The 14,995-nt window shown below is 37.0% G+C and overlaps 1 protein-coding gene across 2 annotated transcripts; it reads left to right on the forward strand.

Moving 5' to 3' along the window:
• The first annotated feature begins 594 nt into the window (after positions 1-594).
• Positions 595-10,976, forward strand: LOC131773640 (mucin-22). 2 transcript variants are annotated; one of them, XM_059089579.2, is made up of 9 exons: positions 595-735; positions 1,650-1,780; positions 5,024-5,074; positions 5,740-6,492; positions 7,019-7,104; positions 7,892-8,111; positions 9,041-9,229; positions 9,595-9,655; positions 9,913-10,976. In XM_059089579.2, exons 2-9 carry the CDS (start codon positions 1,720-1,722, stop codon positions 9,929-9,931), a joined length of 1,440 nt encoding a protein of 479 aa, XP_058945562.2. In that variant the 5' UTR covers positions 595-735; positions 1,650-1,719; the 3' UTR covers positions 9,932-10,976. The 2 variants fall into 2 exon arrangements, with proteins under 2 accessions (XP_058945562.2, XP_058945570.2); XM_059089587.2 differs by lacking the exons at positions 595-735; positions 5,024-5,074 and having other exon boundaries at positions 1,542-1,780; positions 9,913-10,975.
• The last annotated feature ends 4,019 nt before the right edge of the window (positions 10,977-14,995 follow it).

Raw genomic sequence — 14,995 nt, forward strand, 5'->3', positions numbered from 1 at the left:
TTATGACTAGGCTTTCGGAGATAAACGACTTACAGTTTCAGGCCACTGGTCCATGGCTAATTAAAAAAAGAGACTGCCCATAAACGAGACTCAAGTGTGACGTTAGCGTTCTCTTGGACTTTAAGATTTTATTGCACAGTTAATTGTACAAAGATTAAAAGGGGCTTTACAGCGAATAATAAACATTACATTGATGAACCCCTCGCGCGGATTTGAACTCGTGGCATGATCCATCAACTTCGTCAATAAGAAATAGCAGGGTGCCAGTAAACAGCAGACAAATAACAAGAACTTTTTTCTGTAAACTTCTATCTCTTGTTTAAAATAAGGTTTAAACTGTGCGTTGATTGATTTAGAATTGATAGATAATACAAGTTTCCGTGAGTTTTTATTGCGTGAGTTCAGCCGAACTAAAAACAATTGAGTGCGTTTATTTTTTTACGCACGTAATTACAAAGATGTAATTTACGCACATAATTACAAAGATGTTGCGCTTCGTTGATTCTTAGCAGAACTGTCACGATGTTGGCCAGTCTGTCTTTTTTAAAAAATAAAATTTCCATAGCTTTTTTCCATTTACTCGGCGAAGTAATGAAACTTTGGCCATCAGATTTGATATGCATTAATATAGTATCTGGCTTTGCCTAATCGACCCAGCCTGAGGCATCACGACCAATGTTGATGCTAAATAACCAATCAAAGATGCATGAAAAGATTCGAAAGAGAAGCGAAAAAATAAGCTGTAATTTAGCTCTATTAATAGTCAGTCTTTCCAGTTAGACATCTTTCTGAATAATTGACAAACTAGAAGGTTCGGCCGGACATATAAACGGAGTCTTGCAAAATTGGAATAACTAAGTGAAAATACGTCTCGTAAAACTGCTCAATTGGAACATACCGGTAACAACAGTTTCAAACTTCTAGGCTTGAGGCCATAACGGCTGCTTAAAATGCTGGACTATGTTTTGCCCAGTGGCCATCAATATACCAGCTTGGTTCGAAAACACAACATCCCTTTCAAATCCTTTAATATTTGCCGATCATTTTAAAGACAATGTTTTCTGCATAATAGGCGAAGGTAATGACATTCGCCTCTCGAAGGGAAAGGATCCTCAAAACAGTTTCAATTTAACTGTGCTTATTCCTACAAATACGAGTTGTGATGTTATTAATGTATTCATACTTTCTCGAAGGGAAAAATAGCGTGTGATCGACAAATTAAATAAAATTCCGCTTTTGACTTGATCCATGAGGTATTCGGTGAGGTGTGTTGACCCGAAAAATCAATTTGTTGTTTCTCCACAACCGCAGACGAAAACATAGTGCAAGAACGGTGTTTGTGAAGGACAATAATTTTAGATAATGTTTTCATCTACTTTATTTTCTTATACCAAAACATGGCCAAGTGATAAAAAAGGAAATAATGAGGATAATGTGCAGCTGGTGTTTGTTGACGTTGCTATGGTAATTGTGACGTGCTCGACAAAATTAAAGAAGCAAGTGAACCACATTTGCCCTTCACTTTTTATTCAAACGTGCGTGAGTGAAACACCCAATCTACCTGTATAAAGATCGCGGGAATTTTTTCCATAATTTTCACCATATTCACCGGAATTACTTTTGTTTATCTGGTGCCTTCTTCTCTTTAGTAACATTCCGAGTATAACTGGTTAAAAGTTGTTGCAAAAGACGCCCCCGCTGATAACGTTACACTAAACGATGGCGAAGGTCGCATTCATATTGACCGTAATGATCTTTCAGGGCTGTCTATTTTGTCGAGGTAAGAGTTCACTTTTTTTCATCATTTGTTCACAATAGTGATTTTAACCTTAAATTCGTCGCACATAGAAAAAAAAACGATATAATGGGTGTGTGCGCGGTGGTATACGTAGAACGTATCTTCAAGGCACATCTTTAAGATGTTTCTTATCCTTTCCTTTAAGTTGTGGAGAGACTTCGTGCCCACAACTACTTGTAACTTACTTGCACTTATAACCTGGTATATCTTTGAAGTTACTTGTACAGAGGGCTTGATTTGCATTCAGAAGCCATTGTGCTGTTCTATGAAAAGTTTGCAAGTTCTCCACAGCTTTGTTAGTAATGATGGTCATGATACTTCCAGGTCTTTTAATAATACTCCAGGTTAACGTTGATCGCATCGTTCGTTGCAAGTTACCTAAAACTAACCCTCTACAGATTTCCCAAATTTTAAGCGCGGATAACTCGCTTTAAACCGCATTTAAAAAAGCTTGCTTTCGTATGATCGTTACTGCATCGCTATTGAATTTATAATTTTGACCAGAGTAAGACTGTAGACTGACTATACAAATGCATGTCTCAGAAAAGCCGGTGTTTCTGCAAACAAAGAAGATTGAAAACACGGATACCCGCTCTCTTTTTTCCAAAATTACGTAATGCAGATATTTTCTGAGCATATTTATATTGAATATTCTGAGTTGACAAAAACATAACCAAGTAGTTTTTCTTGCTCACGCAGGAAGGAAATTTCCTGCTGGTTTCTCCTTGCTGAATTATAGGTAATTTTTCCCTAACAACGATGACAGAATAGGTGTTTATTTCAAGGTAACCAAGGAAACAAAATACTTAAAATCGTGACCATTTTCGATGCACTTGTTGGTTATCAAATAGGTATTTCATTAAAAAAGAGGCCGTTTCAGAAAAATAGAGCAGTGATTAGCGAAAAAGGATATTCAGGATTTATTTTTAATAATCATCCGAGAATCGATCATTGACCGATATGTATCAATAACTTAGCCGGCGTGTGTCCAATATCGCCCTCTGAGTAACATCCCGCCCATTCACTTAACTGTTATTCTAACACAATTTCGCTTTCTTTTTAAATGGAGAATATGATAACAAAAAGTTGAGGACAAAGAGCGGAATGTTGAAGATCATTGCGTATGAAATGTATTCTAGCCGGCCGGTTTGATGAATTAAATCATTCTAGGTCACGTTATCCAACTTTAAAGGTCATCGCTGTCAAAGCCTCAGAAAAACGCGTGTACATTAGCTGAACCGCCAAACCTTACGAAGATTATTAATCCCCTTAGTCTTAGGAAAGACGTTGAAGGTCTCTGTTTCTTGATTTTACAGTCAAATGAGAGAGAAAAGAATACTTTCACTCAGCAAACGCAACAGTAACCAAAACCCAAATAAAAAATAGGAAAAGGAAATGGTAGGCTCTTCTTTGATAGGTATTGTTTTTGAATCTTTATTTCCCCTCAAGGTTAAAAAATAATAGCCAGTCAAAAGGATACGCCTTTTTTCGAAAAACGTCATTATTTAGAATCAAATAAACCCAGACCTATTTAGCAGCAAATGTTATCAAGCGAACAAAATCAAAAGCCTTAAAATAATTTCCGTTGTCTTGATATTTCAAACGTCCACGTAGACATAAATCTTGTTTGTAACAAAAGGAACAACTATAACAAAAAGATTTCGATAAATCCACAGTCAAACGCACTACAGTAGAGATCAATGCTTCCTTTCAACTGGAGCAGCAAAACCAGCAAACAAATGCAAAAGCGTTAGCAGAAGTGTATTTGTTATGAAGTTGCACCTGTCACAAGTGGGAAGGCCAATAATTACAATGCAAATTCATCCTCAATTGATAATGACGATACAAGATGACCCGTTCCCAGTCCCTCTTGATCCAACACAAACAACGACAGTGAATAAGAACTTACTTACTGAGAGGATCACCCATGAATTTGACTTTTTAAAACCTTGTTTCTGTGGTCCTGTTCATCATTGTTATTGACAGAATGTTTCTCTGTCTCAAAAAGATCATAAATTTAGTAGGTTTTCCAAGACTTTCCACTTCTTCATTCACATTTGTGAGAAGTTGAAAGTGGACAGCTGTTAAATACAAGCCACCCTGTTGATTGACGTGAATGTCACAGTTATTCGTTTTTTTTTTGCATGGCACAGTGATTTTCTTCACATGTATTCGTCATATATATTAGAATAGCAGTTAATGTAACAATTAAGAAATAGTTAGTAACGTTTTTGTCTAATATTGTGTTGTTACAAAAAGTATTCATACTTATTTCACGGAGGGATGGAGGCTTTATTTCTTTGAGTACCCTTCTAAAAATTCCAGTTTTGCTCCACACTTTTCTTCAAAACCTCTGGTCTTAAAGACCCCTCTCCGAGAATTTTCAATGACCCACTACTGGTTGCGAAAGAAGATTTTCATGAACCAAACATTTTTTTGTTTTTTTAGAAGAGTTTTACAACAACTCTGCACGTTTCTGCTAACTATGGTTAATGTAAGTATGATTACAAAAAAGAAATGGAAACTAAATACTCCACTGATATTTCTCCGCGCTGAATAGACAAAAGTTAATATTGTTTAATTCCTGAATCATTAAAACTTTATTTATGCAAATTTTTTGAAGGCAAGCAAGATAGTTCAGGATATTTGATGGTTTGCTTGACCTCCGAAGTTAGCCTCATGGCTGCCTAAGTTACCCGAAATCATCAGAAAAGCTCTTCTGCGCTTGTTCAGCTAATAATTAAATTTCAGCGTAACCCCATGCTACATACGAAAATTTTTCCCCGAGCCTTTGTCTATGAACTATTTTTGCAATCAGACTTTGTTATCATCAAGGAGGGGAACAAATTTGTTATTAGTATTAGTAGAATAATCTCAAATACGCCTGTACTTCCATTAACTTAAACAAATGCTAAATTTTCGAAAAAAAACCAAACAAAAGAGAAAAGAGACAAGTACCAAAGTCGTGTAATTTGTGTGGTGCTGTGCCAAGCCGAGTGAAAATTCGAATCCATCACAAGGTGCATTGACGCGCTGTTATTTATCCTAATTACCTTATTTTACTTTCCCTATTAGTTCAGCCGAAACGTCTATTAAATTCAACTCTTTACACAGTGGCGACTACAATATGCCTTTTAACTTATTATATGCTTCTGCCGTATCCGCAATTTCGATATTCTTAACTTCATAGCCTTCCTGACGTTGATCGCTATACTTTAACTTCAGATTCTGCTACAACAACAACGATCGCACAGAGCCCAACCACAACGAGTGAAGGTAAATAAACAAAAATTAATATTGTTTACTTTCTGAATCATTAAAACTTTATTTATGCAAATTTTCTGAAGACAAGCAAGACAGCTTAGGATATTCGATGGTTTTTTTGACCTCCGAAGCTAACCTCATGGCTGCCTAAGTTACCCGAAATCATCAGAAAAGCTCTTCTGCTCTTGTTCAGCTAATAATTAAATTTCAGCGTAACCCCATGCTACATACGAAAATTTTCCCCGAGCCTTAGTCTTTGAACTATTTTTGCAATCAGACTTTTTTATCATCAAGGAGGGGAAAAATTTTTTATTAGTATTAGTAGAATAATCTCAAATACGCCTGCACTTCCATTAACTTAAACAAATGCTAAATTTTCGAAAAAAACCAAACAAAAGAGACAAGTATCAAAGTCGTGTAATTGTGTGGTGGTTGTGTCAAGCGGAGTGAAAATTCGGATCCATCACAAGGTGCATTGACGCGCTGTTATTTATCTTAAATACCTTAGTTTTACTTTCTCCATTAGTTCAGCCGACAAATCTCTTAAACTTTTACTCAATACACATTGGCAACTACAATATGCCTTTTGACTTATTACATGTGTCTGCCGTGTCCGAAATTTCGACATTCTTAACTTTATAGCCTTCATGACGTTGATCTCTATACTTTAACTTCAGATTCTGCTACAACAGCCTCGGTCACACCGAGCCCAGCCGTAACGAGTGGAGTTGGAGAAACCACCACTGCAGCAGTTACACCCACAGTTGCAGGAGAAACAACTACTAGTACAACTGGTGGAGGGGTAAGTGCCACCACAGAGAGTGGAGAAGTAGTTACCACTTCAGCAGCTGGAGGAGGAGTAACTACCACTTCAGCAGCTGGAGGAGGAGGAGTAACTACCACTTCAGCAGCTGGAGGAGGAGGAGTAACTACCACTTCAGTAGGAGGAGGAGTAACTACCACTTCAGTAGGAGGAGGAGTAACTACTTCGGCAGTATCCAGCGGCGATGTGACTAATACAGGAGTGGTCGTGGGAGTAGTAACTACAACTAGAAATGTAGCAGGAGAAGCTACAGCCACTACAGTAGCCGGAGGAGAGGCAACTACCTCGGCAGTGGTCGGAAGTGAAGTTACCAGTTCAGCAGTAACCGGAGGAGATGTAACTACCACTGGAGCAGCCGGAGGAGCAGTAACCAACACTGCAGCAATGAGTGTTATTGCAGCTACTACGACAGGAATTGGAGGAGGGGTAACAGCCTCAACAGTTGTAGGAGGTGGGGCAACAATCTCAGCAGTTGGAACAAGTGAGGCAGCAACCTCAGCAGTTGGAGGAGGAGAAACTACATCGGCAGTAGATGGAAGAGAAGTATCTCCGATAAGCACGCAAACAGCACCACCTACAACCAGTGTTTATGTGGACAAAAGACCAGGCGAGTGAAACAATCAGATTCTTGGGGAACCGTTGTGACTAAGGGTGGGAAATTGTAATTAAAAGTCGATCATCAAGGTTAAGTTGACGGCGTCACTTACCTAGGCGCCATGACGGATTTTTCAAAAGCTACCATCGGATTTTACAAACAGATTTTGGCGGTTTACTATTAGAATAATTATTTGGGGGAAATTAAGCTGTTTTTAAGATGCCTCGTTTCATCAGAATTGAGCTGACGCTCTGATTCCAATAATTTAATTACCCTTAACGTTAGAAGTCGTTGAAGGAAGATCAACTTAATTTATCCCAAATTATATCGAGAGCTGAATTTAATTTTATGCCCCAGAGTTTCGCGCCGGCAAAAACGAAGAATACGGTAGCTATTAATTTCCATCATTCCAGATCTGAAGAAATGTTACCCCAATCCTGCAAGAAAACACAATCTAAAAGAAACTGAGTCAACACAATGACGTTATCATGCTTACCAAACGAGTATGAATACTAAAGTGAGCCTTTCTTTTATTCAGGTGCATCAGTATCACTGAGCCTGAAAATCACAATTGATTGTTCTGGCGCCATCTCGGTCACTTTAAACGCGACCATAATAACTGCTGTAAGTAGAGAGCTTGGTTACTTTTATAAGAAAGGATTTATCGTCATGTCGTGGCAGCTCTTATCCGAAACGACACTTAAATATGCCTCAATATGCCTTTTTAATAGACAATAAGAAATAGCAGGTAAGTTAGTGTTAACAACTGAGTTGAAAACGTAAATTGGCCACCATAAAGGGTAAAAAAGCTACGGTGGCCAATTTACGCTTTCAAGTCAGTTTTTAACACTAAATTACCTCTATACTCTCCCACCGACGCAGTACGACAGTTTCTTTAGAAATTTACCCCCTTTATCAATAAGAAATATACATGAGTTCTCGATGAAGACACGTTTCTCGTGTCCCCTTGCGCGCGAGGTGTTTCTGTTCTGGTTATTCTGATTTGCCATAAAGATAAATCTTTTAAGATTTTATTGTCGCGAAATGTATGGGTGGTATACCTTTTCAATAGTCATTAAAAAGGTGTGGGATTTGTGGCTCAACCATGATAAACATGGCATAAGCTGATCGTCAATTGCCTGTATGAATCGCTGACTATGTATCTAAATGCGAACATTTCCCATAAAGCCGTTGGTTTCGTTACTTTTTAGGTGAGAACGTTTTGCAATCGAGTGTATATATATTTTGAAATGTACTGTCTTTCATCAATTCACTAATTTATCTTTAAAAAAGATCTATAACAAAAGGCAGGATGATTGAATTAAGTTTTATCATCACCAAATGCAGATGCCCAAAACACGAATCCTTAAGTTCTTAGCCATAATTACTCACGCGTTTTTCCAATCTACAGCTTCTCAAACTATATAATAGTGCAGGATTCAGACTCGGTGGAGTGGAAGCTAAAAACGTTATCTGCGACAACATGTTTCAAGGGACATATATGCTGTCATTTTACGTTGGAGGACCCTCTAACTTAACGATCGAAAAAGTATTTGAGAATGGACTTCAACAAGGCGTTTTCGGCAATGATATAAAAGCAGAGAACACGGTATCCACTTTCGAGTTTCAAGGTACTTCTTTAAACCGTATGTAAAAGGTAAAATTAATATTTTAATTCCATGGTTCAATTTCGAGATGTCTGAAATGAGTCACGGTTCCAGTAATACACAGAGTCGACACTAACAGATAAACTTCTCAGGAAAAACGTTTTGAAACTTTTAGCTCGCTTCCTTGGTTTCGGTGGTATAGTTTTTAAAAAGTTTTATATGTAAAAGGAATACATGCTGTTCCATTTGGAAATAATTAGGTGAAAATTAGGTGAGGACAGCCAAAATTGTACGAGGCCATAGGCCGAGTCCAATTTGGCTGTCAGAAGATTCTTTTGGAACAAGTGAAACAAGTAAAACCACCAAAGGAAAGCTTTTCCTCTTCTTATTTGACGCGCAAATTTTACGAATGGCTCTCCGGCTGGAAGTGAAATTTATATAGTAATGAAAAGCAGACCGCAATGGACGTCGTGTAAATGCTTTTTGCATTTCAGACCGTATCATCTGCAGTAGCAACCAAGAAATCAATTATACGCCTCAGAGATCTGTAATGTGAGAAAGAGAAGTTTCATTGATGCGGATGGTGCTAAAGAGGTCTATCCTCTCATCCCCAGGGGAAAAAATTAAAACAGTATCACAAATCGGGCTCTCTTTGAGAATAATAAGGTCCTTAGAGACCGATCTATTAAGAAAATAAGAGGTTTTTTCATATGCTTATCTATTAGTTTAATTTTAAGCTTAGAATAAGTGATTGATGAGTTTTTTTGGAAGCTTTTGCTGGCGTTTTCCAGGATCTCAGAGAAAAGAGACCAAACGACACTCGGCGAGGCCCATGCAGGCGTTTTTGGCTCGCTCCCCTTTTTCGTTATCCCTACTGATGGAGAGCCTAATCAATGTACATATTAAGATAACTATTCTCACTTTACGAAATTTTGGTTTTGATTTTCTTATAGGAGTTGTCATTGAAGTAACGCCCAAATCTGGAGAGTGCGAAAGAGTCTGCTGTGATGGACAAGGCGGGGAAATGATTGTAGAGAGAGTATGCACACCTTCCGACAAATGTCACGGTTTTGACACCTCAGAAAAGGAAGATAAAGGATATTGTCCAGGGGAGTCTAAAGCTCAATGCAAATGCAGTAAAGGTAAGGTCTTGAAATTGATATTTAACAAATAGATTCCGTGTTGCCGCACATTTGTTCGGTAATAGACCAAAGATGACGTAAAAATATGTAAGAACAGAAGAGAAAAGGCACATGAGGCGCAGTCAAGTGTGTCGCTTATGTTTTTACCACATTTTGGCGTCTTCTGTGATCTATTATTGCATAGACCCAGGGAAACATGAAATCTATTCGTTTTGATATGATAAAAAGAAGAATGTTTTTAATGGTGTTGTCATCTGACATCTTTGCTTTCATTCGCCCCATTTTTCCGTCATAAATGTAGGTTCTCACAGAAATGTGATTGAATTTACGACCATATTCTAACAGGTTTTCATTTTTGAATCAAGGTTTGCAGGATTTGCCAAGTTTCGCTTTAATCACTGTACTGGGACTCGCATCATTGATGAAGTAAGTAGCAGAAATGTAATAAAAACTAAGAATATTTACTTAAAAAAGATGTCATCGGGAGGAAAGTCTCTAGTGATTACATGTATCGACTAAAAGCAGCGGTATTGTTTTTGGGGTTGCAAATGTATGATACGTGGCTGAAAAAAAGAAAAAGGAAAGTTGGGTTTACAAATAGGATCCCGCTCTTTTACTCACTACACTATAACATGGTCACCCGATATGGTTCATTATAATACCATTTTCTCTTGTTTTCCTAGGTCTCTATTCTCATCGTAACTGCGCATGCTTAACGGAAACGAACTACTCCCTGTGAGAGCATACGACTCCAGTTTTGAAGCACGACTATGACATCTCATAACGGTGGGAGATTCTTACCACGGACAATAGACTTATTTTAGTTTTAAAAATTTGAAGCTTAATCAAAGAACGACAAAATAAGAGAAAATGTTTTATATTTTCCTTAGTATATGCAATTGTAAACCTGGCTATCTTCACACGGATGATTCTTTAGATCCCTTTTCTATCTCCGTCATTCCCGACTGAAATATCTAACCAGAAGAAAGGAATAACGCTTAAGCCAGGATTTGACATAGAATTTGACAGAGATAATCAGCCATGAAGATGGACTTGCGACTCAGATGTCCCGAATGCCAGTCACGGGCGTCACTTAGTGATGTTAAAATGGTCTAATTTTCCGCCTTGCAATCGAGAATTTTCACCTTGTTATCTTATGTTGGAGTGATTAGTTTCATAGATTTGCCCGCCGTACTCATCCATAAGCCACAAACAATGCTTATCAAATTCAGTAGACTTACTTGTCTCTCCTGCATGAATCGTCGACTTTCTCTTCAAATCTTTTCGATCAAAGCCGGTTTGTCAGAGTTCTTGGTATAAATATTCTTAGTAAAAAAAGCAGCTACACGTATATCGTAGAGTTCAGTGGGACAGAGGTCATACGTAGGGGCTCGAAGCAGAGAACCTTTGCATTTTCATATAAAGCAAGGTCATTCGATGCTTAGCCCCTACGCCTTTGTTCAAAATCTTACTTAAGATTCATTTTTGAACGCGTGCGTCTGTTTTGGTCGCAAATTTTTAAAGGCATCACGTTTTACAAAAGATTTTAATTCATTCCGCTATGATAAGTGCATTCTACCACGTCTGTTCTTTTACCATTGATATAAGAATAATCTTATTAATCCTTTATTAGTAGTGTATCGAACCCTCAAGCAAGTGATGCTTTCCTCTTATCGAGTTTAAATAGAGGATCTTACTTGTTACCGTTTTCATTTAGAAGTGAGTACGCTGAAGTGTGTTTTGTAAATAAATCTTAACTCGGAAACCCGTCTACTGAGATTTTGTTAATAATATGCTTTAACTGAGGTGTAAAATACTCTTAAAGTTGGCCAAATGAGAATCAAAACGTTTGATAACTTATTGGACATAACCAACAACCTCTTATTACGCAAAGCACCCAGTGCGACAACCTCTGAAATCCTGCACAATTTATGAAACCCTGGAAACTTTTGAGTGACAACCTACAAGCTAACAATTGCCCCTATGCTGAAAATCTTCCATTATCATGAACTAACATTCGTTTACTTTTATACCGGAACACTAAACAGTTTGAACCAAATTACATAAAGTTATTCATATGAATATGTATGAGGTTTCAGAAGCAATGGAAATTTGAAAATGGAACTGACAAGCTTTTCATTAAGACTTCCGCTCGTCCAAAACAGTGTGTCAATTAATGGAAAAGAACACTTTGTGAACGGAGAAAACTTGACAAGCATACTTGCTGAGTAAAACTGCGAAGGCTTCAAGTTAAATTCTTGTTCAACAACTTAATCAAAACAAACGCTACGAATGTTGTCGACGACTCCTTGTTCTAGTAGCTTTAAAAATTTATCCTAAAAGAATCTACTACGTACGAAGTAACACAAGGCTAATGTCAAAGCAGCTTAAGGTTTTTAACCACTAAACTCCCAAAATCTGGTAGTAAACTCTCCCCACTAGCTGCTAAACTTTTCCTCTAAATTATTTACGAGAATTTAGTGTTAGATCAAGATGAAAACTCTACCTGATAAATTTGAGTATTCTCATTACCTATTTTCTGGATTGTGTCTGGATTCTATAGGGAGAAGTTACAAGTTAATCACTTTTGGGATTTAAATGGTTAATGGATAATCTTATGCGATGTTCGCATTAGCCAAGTGTGATGCAAATAAGACAGCTCGGCAGCCAAAATAAAAGAGTGTGTACATTGATTGTTGCGAATGAAGATAAATTCGACTTTTTCGCATTTCGAAGACTCGCTCCTCAATTATAGTCATTATTGTTGTATTAATTTCACCAGTTTACAGGCTTACTGCCTGATTATTTTTTAATCAACCTTCTATACACCTTTGCGACGAAGAATTTTCCTTATAAACATTTTTAGTGCCTGCTTGATCTCTCTTTTTTGCATTTCATAACCACAAAAAAAATGAAGCCTCAGAGGGCTGCAAGTGGAGCGCTAACTGAAAAAACTTCCCGATCACGAGTTCAGGCAAACAAGATATTCAAAAACATATTGAAAAGATCAACTTATGAAATATATCTGCGCAAAAACTGAAATGTCTAATGAGAATAAATAATTAGTTTTATGCAAATACTAGCCCCTTTTTATTTTGAATTGTTACCAATCTGTGGAAATCAAACTTCGACAAGTTAGGTTTTTTTTAAACTTATGATGCAGTTTCTCGTTCACTCAGACGAAATTATACGTCTTAAATTATACTGCCCACTGAAAAATAAGATTTAGCTGTAAACTACCGAATATGAAAAGAACCCTAAAGTTGTGTAATTGAGTTAATATTCCGATGTTAGTCGGATTTCTCATTAAAAATGTATTACTTAAGCTTTCAAGATGGCACTGCACACTTTGCCGAAATGTCGATCGATTTGAACTTATCAAAAGGAACAATATTTTCCAGAGTAAAAGGAATAATGTTCTAAAATATCATGAAGTTCGGAAAATTTCAAATCGCTCAAAGTATCGGAGAAATGATGGTCTTAAATTGTTTCAAGTTTTATAAATCATTTTGAATGATATAAGGAATTTTCTTTTCTAAAATTTATGCAAACATCGAAAATTAATTAAATTTAAAGCCACGTTTACTTGGCCACCTACAAAATAAGAGCGAAATAAAATATTTATTTCGGAGCCGGTATGAATTTCCTATGCAGTTTAATGTTAGTGGTTCTAAATTTCAAGTTGGCAGTTTGCGATTAATTAAAACAGCCATCTTTCCTACAGCGAACCCCTATAATAACTGAAATTGTGATATTGACACGTCATAATAAAGCCGCTAATGTATTATAAACGACAGATGAAGCTTTTTAATGAAAAGAATTAGGCACGAGACAACTGAATAATTCTTTGATGTTATTACAGTATTGTTGGCATCCAAATGCAGGTATTTATTTTCACGATGAACACTTTAAAAAGCATAAAAGCAGCTTTAGATTATTAACATGTGTTATGGCGCTTCGCCTTAGGCGAGGAAATAAGATCATTGGAGTCTTATTTTGTCGATAGAAATTACAGGCTTCTGTCAATATTTTGTCTGACAAGTCCTGAGGCTAATCAGCTCATGTGATATCTAAACTGTCACAGTGGCCAATGGTGTCTCTTTTTGAAATAATGACTTTGGCATCAGTATCGACGATGCGAACAAGAACCTTTGGCTCGTCATAGAAGTAGAAGCGATGAATTGCATCTAGTTTAAAATGATGCGCTTTCGACCTTCAACGGTCAGGAGACGGCGATCTCAGAGTGCATCAAGTGCTTTGAAAGACAAGGATAGCAACCACGTAAAGCAAGATTCCACGCCGGTAAAGAAGAAGTCGGTTCAGTGGGCAGACAATTTCAATGGAGAACAGTTTTGCAAGCCTCCTTTGCGAAAATACAACTCTGACGGTATCCTTGAGTTCGACAAGGCGTTAGAGAAGCTTACCAGGGTATCAAGCATGCTAGAAACATCGACAACACTGGAAACGGATTTTGATGATAATTTGAAGATAATTCAGAAAAAGCTTCTGACGGATATAGATCTGAACGAGACCGATGAAAAAACAGCGGTGAAACCTTTTAGAGATTAATTCGAAACAGCGTTGACCAGTGTTGCATTCGGTGTACACGTATATTCTTTAGTAGAGACAGAGTCATACATTTGAATTGTTTTCCTTTAGCAACGATTATGACTTTTAACTACTACAGATCTTAAATCAAGAATATATATTTAATTCAAAGAGAAATTGATGGCAAGTGCTGACCGCCAGCTTGAAATTAAACTTAACTTAAATTATGAAAAAAAAATGTATGCAAAATTGTGAAGAGCTAAATGCGTGGGATCATTTTCTTTGCTTCGACGATTACGATGTCTATATCTTAAACCATGAGTAAATCTTGGAATATCCCCATGATGTTAAGTTATTCAGAGCGAGCTTGCGTACGAGATGGTATTACTGTCTGGCTGGTTTCCTAATTTTTCTTCACCTTCCTGAATGAAAGAAAAGCAAAAAACATTAAAATCATTTTGAATAAAAGCCCTTACGCCTTTTTATTATTAAAGAATACTGTCTAGGAATATTTGAGTGGACGACTTCATGGCTATAATTTTTAGTGTACACAAGAACATTTTAAGATATCTTTACAACTGTTGAATATTTCATATCCCTTAGGCTACAAGTATTATAATGGGGAAGGAACAGAACTTTCAAAATGTAATTTGAAGAGATTGCATTTAACTTGATGATGGCCTCGATTCAAGATATTAGTGGCCAGATACTGAGGGTAGGCGTGTCAAAAAGCACTCAAAAGGGATCTTAGTGCACTACCATTGTTACGCGTAAGCTACCGATTGCTTTTTGTGCGCGCGATAGGTTTAGCTGACAACTTGAACAGTCGGTACGGTTAGATAATCCGACTCTCTTTTATTTTGATAAGTGAAGCTGGTTATTGTGTTTGTTTGTATGTGATTCCGGTTTTTAAAAATAGTGGAGTTTCAATATTCTTAGATGTCTTTGACTAGGCTGCAAAAAAAAAAAAAAAAAAAAAAATTATAATAATAATCGTGGTGGTGAGAGATAGGGATCTTAGTGCACTACCATTGTTACGCGTAAGCTACCAATTGCTTTTTGTGCGCACGATAGGTTTAGCTGACAACTTGATCAGTCGGTACGGTTAGATAATCCGACTCTCTTTTATTTTGATAAGTGAAGCTGGTTATTGTGTTTGTTTGTATGTGATTCCGGTTTTTAAAAATAGTGGAGTTTCAATATTCTTAGATGTCTTTG

Source organism: Pocillopora verrucosa, chromosome 3, assembly GCF_036669915.1.
Source record: "Pocillopora verrucosa isolate sample1 chromosome 3, ASM3666991v2, whole genome shotgun sequence".
Taxonomy (NCBI): Eukaryota; Metazoa; Cnidaria; class Anthozoa; order Scleractinia; family Pocilloporidae; genus Pocillopora; species Pocillopora verrucosa.

Bases quoted from the DNA above. Each gene is read 5' to 3' on its own strand.
- LOC131773640 (XM_059089579.2), top strand. From the start codon at position 1,720: ATGGCGAAGGTCGCATTCATATTGACCGTAATGATCTTTCAGGGCTGT. The intron at 1,781-5,023 runs GTAAGAGTTCAC...CTTTAACTTCAG, and splicing joins GGGCTGTCTATTTTGTCGAG to ATTCTGCTACAACAACAACG. The intron at 7,105-7,891 runs GTAAGTAGAGAG...TCCAATCTACAG, and splicing joins ACGCGACCATAATAACTGCT to CTTCTCAAACTATATAATAG.